General features: G+C 39.5%; 1 protein-coding gene across 1 annotated transcript; it reads left to right on the top strand.

Annotated features, from left to right (window-relative positions):
• The first annotated feature begins 9,949 nt into the window (after nucleotides 1-9,949).
• Nucleotides 9,950-10,864, top strand: LOC147926803 (glutathione S-transferase T3-like). Its single transcript, XM_087487215.1, has 2 exons — nucleotides 9,950-10,437; nucleotides 10,531-10,864. Exons 1-2 carry the CDS (start codon nucleotides 9,950-9,952, stop codon nucleotides 10,862-10,864), a joined length of 822 nt encoding a protein of 273 aa, XP_087343341.1.
• Nucleotides 10,865-11,741: the final 877 nt, after the last annotated feature.

Raw genomic sequence — 11,741 nt, 5'->3', positions numbered from 1 at the left:
GAGGTCGATTCTGATGCCGGTGGAGGAGAACCAGAGGAGATCCAAACCTCGCGGTTAAGGAGCAGAGCTGCGGTTGCAAGAGGGCAGAGACTAGCCTCTGAAAGGGCTGAGAAGGTAGCCGAGAGAGCAGCTGGGAAGAGGATCGAGACGCAGAGGAGGAGAGCCGTGACCAAGAGGAGGAACAGAGAGAACGCACACGCCAGGCTTCGCGGAGGCTGAAGCAAAAAGAGGTGGAGACTCCGGCCAAGCTCTTCAAGATTTTCTGCAAGATGAACTTTGTTGGTACCCGCTACCCTCACCGAGAAACGATGAAGCAGTTGGGCATCGCTAGAGATGTCGAGTTCCTGTTCGACATCTGCGACATGGGCCAGATGATGCAAGCCAACCTCGATGCTTATGAAAAGGAGACGGTTCACTTTCTCTCCACGCGGCAGTTACATTATTTTGAAGACCACTGAAACAAGAACTTTTTTAAGGTCTACTTATGCAATGAATGTATGAGAACATGCAAACAGAGACATAAGCAGAGATGATGATGAATGGGATGCAAGGTGTTTCAATACTCTTATGATGTTGTAGCATAAAGGATGTCAATCCATAAAGAGTGATTATGCAAGAAGTCAAGATGTGATCAATGCATTCAAGTTAAGCCAAATATCAAGTTGATTTGTTTCTAACAACCTAATGACAAAAATGAAATGCAGAAGATTAAAGCAACTTAAGACAATACTAATGCAGAATTAAACTATAGAACAAGTGCAATAAACAATACTAAGCATAATTGACTAATAAGCAGAAGAAAACAAGAACAGAACAATGCATAAACAAAAAAATAAACTGGAGCTCGACCTAGCACTCGGTCGAGTGCATGATTGAGTAGGTGGTCGAGCACTTGGCCGAGTGATGCATAACAGAAAACAGAAGCAAAATAAAGAACAGAGATGCAAAATAAATGATGAAAAACAATTTAACAGAGAAAGCAGTAATAAACAAGGAGCAAATAGGTCCTAGAGATGGGGGTAATTGGTTGGTATCAAGCTAAGCTTACCCAGATTGTTTAACGAACTTCATAAAAGCTATCCCTAGACAATGATCTTCTAATACTTGCTAATCCACTCTCATGGCAATAACAATCAAGCTTAGATACTCCTAGACCTAGCTCTCACTAGCTAAGAACATATAAAAGCAGGCAATAAACAACCAGATCATTAATGTCAAAATTCACCTTAAACATCTAATCTCTTGGCATGCTTCATGATAATCTCTAGTATTAGCCTTATCTAGCAACTTAGACATTGGTGTGATGCTAAGAAGCTTAAGATCTATCCTTACCCTCTCAGTATAAGAACATCATAGAGCACAGCTAACCCAGAAGGGATCTATAAACAATCAAGCTTAAACAATCTAGATAAACATAACTCTTTACCAACCTATCCCATCTCTAAGATCCTAAGGCACTAATCTGATCTAAAAATCATGATGAAGAACACAAACCCAGAAAATGATAAAACAAGCATGATCAGATAGATAAGAGAGAGATAATCAATTTTAATACAAAGAAGTGCAAATACTCACTAGATTCAAAGTTATGAAGGTTACAAAGTGCAAAAAACCTAGAAAAGATAAGAGATGATGAAATAAAGTAAAAGCAGCTAAAAATGGCAAAAACTAGGTTATGACATCTCCCTAGACGGCTGCAGGGTGCATTGTCTTTTTATAGGAGGAAAGGGTAGCCCTACTTAGCTAGAATACAAAATAAAAGGTCGGCTGCAAGTTCTCGACCATGTGCTCGGTCGAGTGGTTGGTCCGTCAAGTAACTCCAGTCTTCGATCTAGAATGATATCGGTTCAGTAAAACAGGTATAACTCTTGCACGACAGCTCCAATTGCCTTGAAACAACCGGCATTGGAAATTTAACTCAATTTCCTACAACTCTCATTAAGGATTCTGAAGCTAAAACGCAACGGAAAATCTTCATTCGGATCGATCTTTGAGGAGCTCGTTATGAACCCGACCATGTACTCGACGGTGTGCCTGCTCGAGTGGTATGGTCGAGTGCCTTCTTTTCCCTTCCCGATACTTCCAATCCTCTGGTTTAGCTCCAGAAATAACAGCAAGTCCTTCCTTACCCTTTTAGAGCTCCATAACACCTAATAATACTCCAAATGCACAAATGTATGCAATGCATGCTTCTAAACATCCTAAGTGCATATTTGGACATAAATGGCTATAAAACCTAAGGAATCACTTCTATATGATGCAAAACATGAACTAAACAAGGCCATAAATATGGTAAAATATAGTGACATCAACCACCCGACCCTACTATCCGATGGGGGATCAGGTTCATCATGTTCTCCGTGCGAAACAAGGAGTACTGGCTTACTTTCAAGGCGTTGGAGAAGCTGTATGGTTTCAAGGATGGGAGTGGAGAGAACATGGAGGTGAGCAAGGAGGAGATTAAGTCCCTATGGCTGACAATAGGCGACAAGCTTCCTTACAAGTCTACAAGCTCCAAATCAGCTCAAATAAGGAGCCCCGTTTTAAGGTACTTTCACAAGTCTCTAGCTTGCACCTTGTTTGCTAGAAAGGAGACTGGGAATGTGAATGACCATGAGCTCCAGCTGCTAGACATTGCCTTGTGTGGAGTTTTAGACAATGCTAGGGATGGTACACCGCTAGTTGGAGATGCTGCGGACTAGTATGGTCTTTGTGCTGCTCGACCAGTTCCTCTACCTAAAGTCTTGGGCGATGAAAACTGAGAGAAGAGAGGGAGCTGGAGAGATCTCCATAGGAGGATTGGTCAAACCAATTTTGGTGGCTTGCGATGTGCCTTTAAAGGGAGTGGTACATGACCCGAGATGGCTGGACGTCGAGTACCTGACACTGGCGAGATTCTTGGCCTATGAGAGGCCAAACGACATGCTTCTCTTCAAGTTTGTCCATCTAGCTGCCGGAGCCACCCAAATGATCTTACCCAACGTCGTGTGCAGCAAAATCCGGCTAGGGGACAACATAGACTTCGCACCACCTTTGGAGGAGCTGTACAATCCGGAGGAGGAGTCCGAGGCAGAAAAGAGAGAGCCGACTGGGCAAGGACAGGGAGACAACTCAGACGATTACGATTTCGAGGAGTATGTTTGCTCTCAAAAGCAATCAGTTTGGGTGAAGGAAGCTCACAAGAGGATCAGATGGCTGAAGAGGATGAACAAGTTCCTAGCTAGGAAAGTGAAGGACCTTACCGGATCAGTGAAGGTAATGGAAGGTCAGATAAAGGAGCTGCAAGACAAGGCAAGCTGTGCCTCAGCTCCCACCTCGACATATGCACCAATATGGATGGGGAGGAGCGGACCGCTAGGAGGAATTCGAGGATTGACACCTCCAGCGCCTCACAGAGCATCGTCTTACGAGCCCCAACCAGAGGAGGATGTCACTAGACTCAGCAGATCGCGGAGAAGCCACTCAGATGCCCATCCGACGCCTAACTCGATGCCTTCAAATGCCTTACCCGATGCCGTATTCGATGCACCCTGCGAGTGGCTATACGGGTGATCACTCCGGACCTCTCCCGCCATACCTGTCGTACTACCCGATGCCTTATCCGATGAGTTACGCGATGCCATACCCGATCAACCCCTCGGATGCTGGTCCAAGCAAGTCGTCCGTGCACATAACCGAGCTCTCTGATGAGAGAATCCCGGCACCTGCTGAAGACGGTGACGACCCTGGCTACACGTTGGCGAGTATGGAGGCTGCTACAACCTCCTTCTTCACCAACCCATAAGGTACCACATTCATCCAACCTTTGTAAATAACATTGCATTTAGTTTTATTTCATTTTGTGTGATTCTTGGATTCTTTTTCAGACTTTTATTACACAGGGACTGTGTAATTTAAGTTTGGGGGAGGGTCCTAGAATGTATATAACATTGTGTTTTATTTTCTTATTTTCTTATTTCAAATTTTTGCATGCTAGTTTTATTCATTTGAGTCTGCATTTATGTGCATTGAAAAAACCCTAAAAAATTTGAAATTTTTTTTAAAAAATAATAATAAAAAAAAGAGTGTTCATGTAGTTGCATTTACATATTAGGATTGAGTCTAGTTTGCTTCACATAGGATTGTTGCATATGCATTTTAGGGGACAATGATTAAAACCACCTTGTTTAAAGTCAAACATTAGGATTGAAGTTATAGCCCTTAATCACAGTTCATTGTTGCTAGATCAATCTTTGGAAAAAAATAAAAAATATTTGTTTAGAACCTTGTGTCTTTTGAATGCTTCTTCCACTTGCTTGAACATTGAATCATCTCTATATTATTGGAATTAATTTGAACTTAAATTGTCTTGCTTATGGAATTTGAATACTTGCTCATGATAACTCTAGACTCGGGTTAACACTCCATTTTTGTCAATCTTTTCGTTTAACCCGATTTGTTTTTCCCTACCCTTGAATCCAAACCTTTCTTTCAAACCTTGTTGTGAACTGTTGAGTGAGGCCTTTTCATTGTGCTATAGGTTGTGAAACCTTGAGAGTATTTAGAACGACAAAGAACTGGCTCTTGATTTAGCTAAGTTAGAATCATTTGGACTAGCTAATAGAATCGGTTTAGAAAGATAGGTGGTTAGCATGTTTATTTTGGGTTGGGTTGAGAAAAAAAAAAAAAAAAAGAAGTCCCTAAGGTTAGAAAAAAGTAGCTCTAAGTCTCTTAGTAAAAAAAAAGAGAAAAAGATCTTGCTATAGTCTCCTTAGAAAGAAAGAAAAAGAAACAAAAAAAAATTATATATATATATACATATTAGGAGTTTAGCAAAGAAAGAAAAAAAAAAAAAAAAAAAAAAAGAGAGCTAGATGTTTAAAGTTTAGACCTTAGGGATTAAAAAAAAAAAAAATAGTTAAAATCAAAGTTGTGGGTAGTTTTATTCTAGGGGGTTTGATTAAAAAAGAGATAAATGAGAAAAGGGTAGATTATCAAGAGTTATGCTTTGTATGCCCAAATTGTTCTCAATCTTAGATAGTTTTCACAACTATCTAGCATTACTTCTTTTGAGAGAAAACCACCCAAAGAATTTGTTTGAAGCCACCCTCTAATTTTGGGGTCTAATAACTCTCTTATTTACATGTTTTAAGCATCATTTTTTGTCCATATTTTGCATTGTTTATATTCTTACCTCAGCATTTTTAGGTCATTAACTGTAGGATTTCGCATTTAGGCCATTTAGGGTGTTGCATTCTTGCATTTGCATACTTTGGATAAAAACAAGTGCTTTAGAGCCTAAAATGGGGAGAAACAAGGACAGATCCGAGCATGTACCCGAAAGAGCATGTACCCGACAGGAAGAACAGTCCAAACCCCAACCCGATCGAGAAGGATCCAAGAGAAGGAAGACCTACCCGAGGAGTAACCCGACCTCATCCTCGTGCACCCCATCGAGTAGACCCTCGGGCATGACTGGGAAGCTAGGTCAAAGGGGTTTCCATATATAAACCCCCCCCCCCCTCTTCTTCCACTCGCCCTAGCACGCCGCAGACACTCAAACCAGAGAGCGAGAGCTTCTAAGAGAGTTCTAGAGCGACTCAAACACTTTTCAACTTTTGTTAGGATTTTATTTTACTTCTTTTTGCTATCTTTTTAGAGTTCTACTTTGTACTCTTTACTTCTACTCTATCTTTTAATACAATGCAATTTTCGTTTATCTATGCTTCTATGTTTTCTGCAATGAATTCCGAGTAGTGAAGTAAAGTTTCTAGGGATTGGATAGACGATTTTGTGTTCTTGATCGGTTAGGATGTCTTAGCTTGATTGTTTATGTTTTATAAATTTCTTTCTAGATTGGTGTTCTTAATGCTATCAATAAACCGAGAGGGTGAGATTAGATCTAAGGTGTTTTACCATCGAGAGGTGTAGATGAAATGCTTGAATCGATCAATGCTAGAGTTTACTCACTTAGCCTAAGAGATTAGATGTGTAAGGAGTTTATTGACAATAATGAATCGGTTTGTATTGCCTGTTTGGTCATGTTTCTCCAACGAGAGTTGGGTAGGGAAGTGATCAAGGTTGATTGTTTCTATCACGAGAGTGTTTTAACAAGATTTTAGAGATTCATTGTCTAAGAAATATTTGCTTGAGGCATGTAGGACATCCACACTAGTCAGGAACACTTAGGAGTCGATTACCCCATCTTTAGAAGCTTTTGCATTTTAATTGTTTACATTTTTATTCCTTACTCAATCCCTTACCCGAACAGGTACATGATCACATGCTTCGAGTATACCTTCGAGCTGTTCATACTTCCTTTGCTTACTCGATCACCCCACCCGATCCTATACTCGAATGCTTGCATCGAGTGCGTAGGTCGTGTGGTTTCTTGTTTATATTCTTTTTATTTATTGTTTTAGGAGATAAAACCCCAATTATTGCTTGGCTTGACTTGCTTGCTTCTGATTGCATCCTATCTGCTAGCATAACAACCATTTGGATTGATAACCCTTTGTACTACAACTGCATAGGGAATTGATACCCTGGGTGAAAATCCTGTTATCAGCACTAATGGCAACCAAAGATGCTCCTAACTATAAGAAAAGAGCTTAGTGAGATATTGGACATGGAAATCATTACCACTACCTTATACTAAGTTTTCTTTTAAATGGCCTACAACCTATAACTAAGGAGAGATAGTGGAATTCCCAAATGGTGGTTAGCATTCTTTTTTGTCCATATTTTGCATTGTTCATACCTCTAACATAGCATTTTTAGGTCATTAACTGTAGGAATTCACTTTTAGACCATTTAGGATGTTGCATTTCTGCATTAGCATATTTTGGATGAAAACAGGTGCTAAAGAGCCAAAAATGAGGAAAAACAAGGACAACTCGAGCATGTACCCGAAGGAGCCATCGAGCTGCAAGAACAAGTCCGATCCCCAACACGATCGAGGAGGATCCAAGAGTATGAAGAGTAACCCGAAGATCCACCCGAGGAGTAACCCGACTACACCCTCGTGTACTCCATCGAGTAGACCATCGGGCAAGTCTGGGAAGCTAGGTCAAAAGGGTTTCCATATATAAACCCCTTCCTCTCCTAGCTCGCAAACGAGCACGCCGCAGACCCTCAAACCAGAGAGCGAGAGCTTCTGTGAGAGAACTGAGCGACTCAAACATTTTCCTTTTTGTTTTACATTTTTATTTTGTATTTTTCTTAGATTTCTATCTTGTACTCTTTCTCCTCTACTCTATCTTTTAATACAATGCAATTTTCATTCATTTTCGTTGCTTTATTTCTTGTTATCATGTCCGAGTAGTGTAGTAAAGTTTCTAGGGATGGGATAGATGATTTTGTGTTCTTGATCGGTTAGGATGCCTTAGTTTGATTGTAAATGATTGATAGATTTCCTTCTAGGTTGGTATTCTTAATGCTGTCAACAGACCGAGAGGTTGAGATTAGATCTAGGGCGTTTACCAATGCTACAGGCCGAAAAGAGTAGATAAAATGCTTGATTTAGCCAATGCTAGAGGTTTACTTGACTCCGAGTAAGAAATTAGATGAGTTCGAGTTTACTGACAATAATGAATCGATCTTAATGCCTGCTTGTTCATATTGCTAGTGCGAGAGTGTGGTGATGTGTTCAAGGTTGATTGTTGCTAGTGCGAGAGTGTGGTGACAAAGTTTTAGAGATTCATTGTCTAGGAAATAATTGCTTGAGGCATGTAAGGCATCTGTATTGGTCAAGAATACTTAGGATTCGATTACCCCATCCTTAGGAACTTTCGTATTTTAATTGTTTACATTTTCTTTACTTACTCGGTCACTTACCCGATCAGGTACACGATAACCTGCATCGAGTGATACATCGAGCTGTTCATATCTCACTTGCTTACTCGATCACCCCACTCGATCCTGTACTCGATTGCTTGCATCGAGAGCTTAAGTCGTGTGGTTTCTTTGTTCAAATTCTTTTCTTTATTTATTTTAGGACTGTTAGAATCAAAACCCTATCTGCTTGGCTTGACTTGTATTGTACTGATCATATCCTTCCTGCTAGCAATAGACAACCATTTGGATTGATAACCCTTTGTACTACAACTGCATAGGGAATTGATACCCTGGGTGAAAACCTGTCTATCAGAGATACTGCCTAGGTTACTTTGTAGAGCAAGAAACGAAAGAAAAAACAAAACCCTTAAAGATCTTACCTGGCTCTTCTGAGATCTGGAGGAATTACTATTCGTCAAGTGATAATTTCATGGCCTCTCGAACCAGAGACAACCCTTCAAAGCTTCATGGATACACTCCAACTGAGTTCAGCCATCATAGTAGGCTTTCTACTCCTCTGAGAACCAGACAAGCATCCCAAACACCCTCCATAGATCGCCAACCTGTAAATAAGAGTTTTCACGAGGACATGCATCATCGAACCCACCATTATCAAAAGGACTACCAGTTGGGCTACAGACCGAGAATAAGCAGACACTCACCATCAGACCGAGAACCCCAAATATACCCTTAGAACAAGCGCATCGGTTATCCTTTGAGGATGACTTTTTGTTTTCTAATAATAAAACCAAAAAAAAGAAAATATTTATTCTTGATATTTCGCTGATCTGTGTCTCTGCAGAAATAAAATTAGACATTCACAGACCCTTTACGTGTCAAAATTGTATTGCTTGCCTTTGTTTTATTTTTTTTGTTGTTTTCTTTATTTCTGCATAAGCTTCTCTCTCCTTCGAAACAAACGAAAAGTCGAAGGCAAAACAGATTTTCCAAAACTTGATTCACAACCAGATCGAAGATCTCATCGATTTCCAGACAAAATTGATGTCTCCTCATCGTCTTCTTTTGATATCTGATTCCTCTTAGTTCTTCTCTGTTAGGTAAGAAGCTGATTTGGTTGACACAATCAAAGTAATTGCTGAATAATTTTTGGTTCCTACAAGTCCGCATACATCTGGGTTTCTATATGAATCTGTTTGTTTCAATAGGTTTTGAGTAGAATCTGTTTTGCAAGAATCTATTTTGAGTAATCTGGGTTTTGAGGAGCTAATTTTGGGTATTAATCTTTTGATTTGTGAGGAAAAAAAATTGAAAATTGGGATTGTAAAGCAGAAGTAATGAGCTCCAATGGGGGTGGCAACGTCTACAGCAGCAAAAGCTTTTGGTGAGTCTCACTCAAATTACTTATCCAATTTTGTAATTTTCAGAGCTTCTATGTTTGAATTGTTTTTGAGAGGTTTATCGGGTTTGTTTTTAGATGATCCGCGAGAGCTATAAAATGACTTGCAGTTGGAGAATTGGAGGCTACAAATGTCAAGTTTCGAAGCACTAGTACTGAAGCCATTGGAGTGGGTTTCTTAGTCGAAGGTTTGTTATTCCACAGACTTGTATCTACTTCAGCTTCAGCTTTGCTTCTCTTCTTACGATTCTTAAACATGAAAGCTGTTTATTCAGTTGTTGGTTGAATTATATTGCTTGCTAGAACAAAATTTAGGGAATTAAATTGTCAAAACTATAAACAAGAAACAGAAAGTCTTACATTGTGTTTTGTGGACGTTTTGGTTTTAGTTATTGGCCTCATAACATTGCGGTTACAATGTACAAAACTTAGTTAAAACAGTCTTGATTCGCCTCTTGTTTTGGTTACCTTGTAAGTCTTTGTTTAACTCTTGTTTGGTTGTTGACATTGATAGCTTGTTTTGTCACACTTTAAACACTAATTGGTTGGTAGTTATAATAGTTAAGCACTTATTGTCGAGTAAGTGCTTAAACTCAATGCTAGGTAGTTGTGTGTTATGTCACACTTAAACACAACAAACAGTTAAACCTTACCTAACCACTTTACCATAAACACAACAACCAAACACTTAAACGCTTGAACTCTATATATGCCGCTTGTTGTTCTCTATCCACCAAACCAATTCTTCTTTTCTCCATCTTTCATATAGTTTAGGCTATGGGTTCTAGCAGTTCTTATAGTTTATCTCGAAACTTTACCAACCTCTTAAATAGCCAACAAGAGATGAATAATCCAGAATCTCTTCCTTCTTTTTCTCATCCTATTCAAATAAGCTCATCACATATCCCTCAGTTCAGTTCACAATTTAGTGATGTCCAAGACCTAGATGATAACACAAGAGAAGCTAGACACAGATGGACTCCGCAAGAAGATGTTGTCTTGATCAGTGGTTGGTTAAACACCAGCAAAGATCCAGTCGTGAGCAATGGGCAAAAGCTAGGTTCTTTTTGGGATCGAAGAGCATTCTATTATGGAGAAAGTGAAGCAGTAGCGGGTAAACCAAAGAGAGGAGCTAGTCAATGTAAGCAGAGATGGAAAAAAATCAATGAGACTGTCAACAAGTTTGTAGGATGCTACAATCAAGCTTCGAGTCGGAGAAGTAGTGGCCAGTCTGAAGATGATGTTCTCCAAATGGCAAACAAGTTGTACTTCAATGATTAGAAAGTAAAGTTCAACCTAGAGCATGCTTGGAGGGAGCTACGCCACGAACAGAAGTGGTGTACTTCTAATGCTTATAGAGGATATAAAAACTCCAAAAGAACTAAGCTTGATGTGAGTGGCACATACTCCTCAAGCTCAAATACAACATCTCGTGTTGAGGAAGAAACTGAAGAATGCCCTCCAGGTATTAAGGCATCCAAAAGCAAAACAAAGAAAACTGCTCGTGGTGAAGCTACTCAAGGTGATTCCTTGCAAAAGTTACAGCAGGCGTGGGAGATCAGAGAGAAAGAAATAGCTGCGAGAGAAAGAATATCAAAGCAGCGACTTCTAGAGACTCTCGTCGGTAGAAATGATCTATCCGAACCTGAGCTCAACCTGAGAAAGAAGCTAGTAGATGAGATGTTTGGATAATTTGGTTACTAATTATGCTAATCCTATGTTTCATGTTTGTGTCTTAATTATTGTCTTATTTAGGAGCCGTTTACTAATCCTGAAATCAATCTTCTTGTTTGTGTCTTGTTTATGAGTCGTTTCTATTAATGAAATCCTATGTTTCATGTTTCTTCTTGTTTGTGTCTTGTCTATGAGGTGTTTTTATTACTCAAATCCTTGTAAACAATATTGTCTTTCTCTATATGTTGTTTGATAAGAGCCTTGTTCACCAATTGGAGAACCACTATGCGGATACTGTTGGCGATGTTTTGCTATATGTGTGTTTCTTTCTTTTGGGTGAAACGTAACAGGTGTTGTATTTGTGTTCCAAACGTAACAGGAAAATGTCTCAGATTCAGAACAATAAAACGTAATTGGTATGTTTCTTCCTTTTTTTGTGAAACAAAACATGTGTGTGTTCGTTTTATGTTTTATTAGTAATGGAACAATAGCAATGGAACAAGAATCTCAGCTTTATGTTTTGTTATGCTAGGTTTGTTTCTTCCTTTTTTTGTGAAACAAAACATGTATGTGGTCTGATTGTTTATGTTATGTTATGCAGCGAACCCGTGATTAGGAGCAGTCGGCACAAGACAACAATAAAATCTAGAAAGACAACCCGTGATTGGGAGCAGTCGGCACAAGACAACACTCCAATATGCTTGTTTTTTGCTAACCCGTGTTTCTGTCAGCTCCATGGTTTGTTTTTTTGTAACCCGTGAACAAGACAACCCGTGGCTAATTTGTTTTTTTTTTCCCAACTTGTAGTTGAATGACCGTGTATATATAGTGTTCATAATCGGCTTCTCTATGTTGTAAAAACTCCCAATGCAGTCTACTTCTTTCTTTTAAGTTT

Source organism: Camelina sativa, chromosome 15 (genome assembly GCF_030686135.1).
Source record: "Camelina sativa cultivar CO46 ecotype springtype chromosome 15, ASM3068613v1".
Taxonomy (NCBI): Eukaryota; Viridiplantae; Streptophyta; class Magnoliopsida; order Brassicales; family Brassicaceae; genus Camelina; species Camelina sativa.
This window is presented reverse-complemented; position numbering and strand designations above follow the sequence as displayed.

Bases quoted from the DNA above. Each gene is read 5' to 3' on its own strand.
- LOC147926803 (XM_087487215.1), top strand. From the start codon at position 9,950: ATGGGTTCTAGCAGTTCTTATAGTTTATCTCGAAACTTTACCAACCTC. The intron at 10,438-10,530 runs GTACTTCAATGA...TAATGCTTATAG, and splicing joins CTCCAAATGGCAAACAAGTT to AGGATATAAAAACTCCAAAA.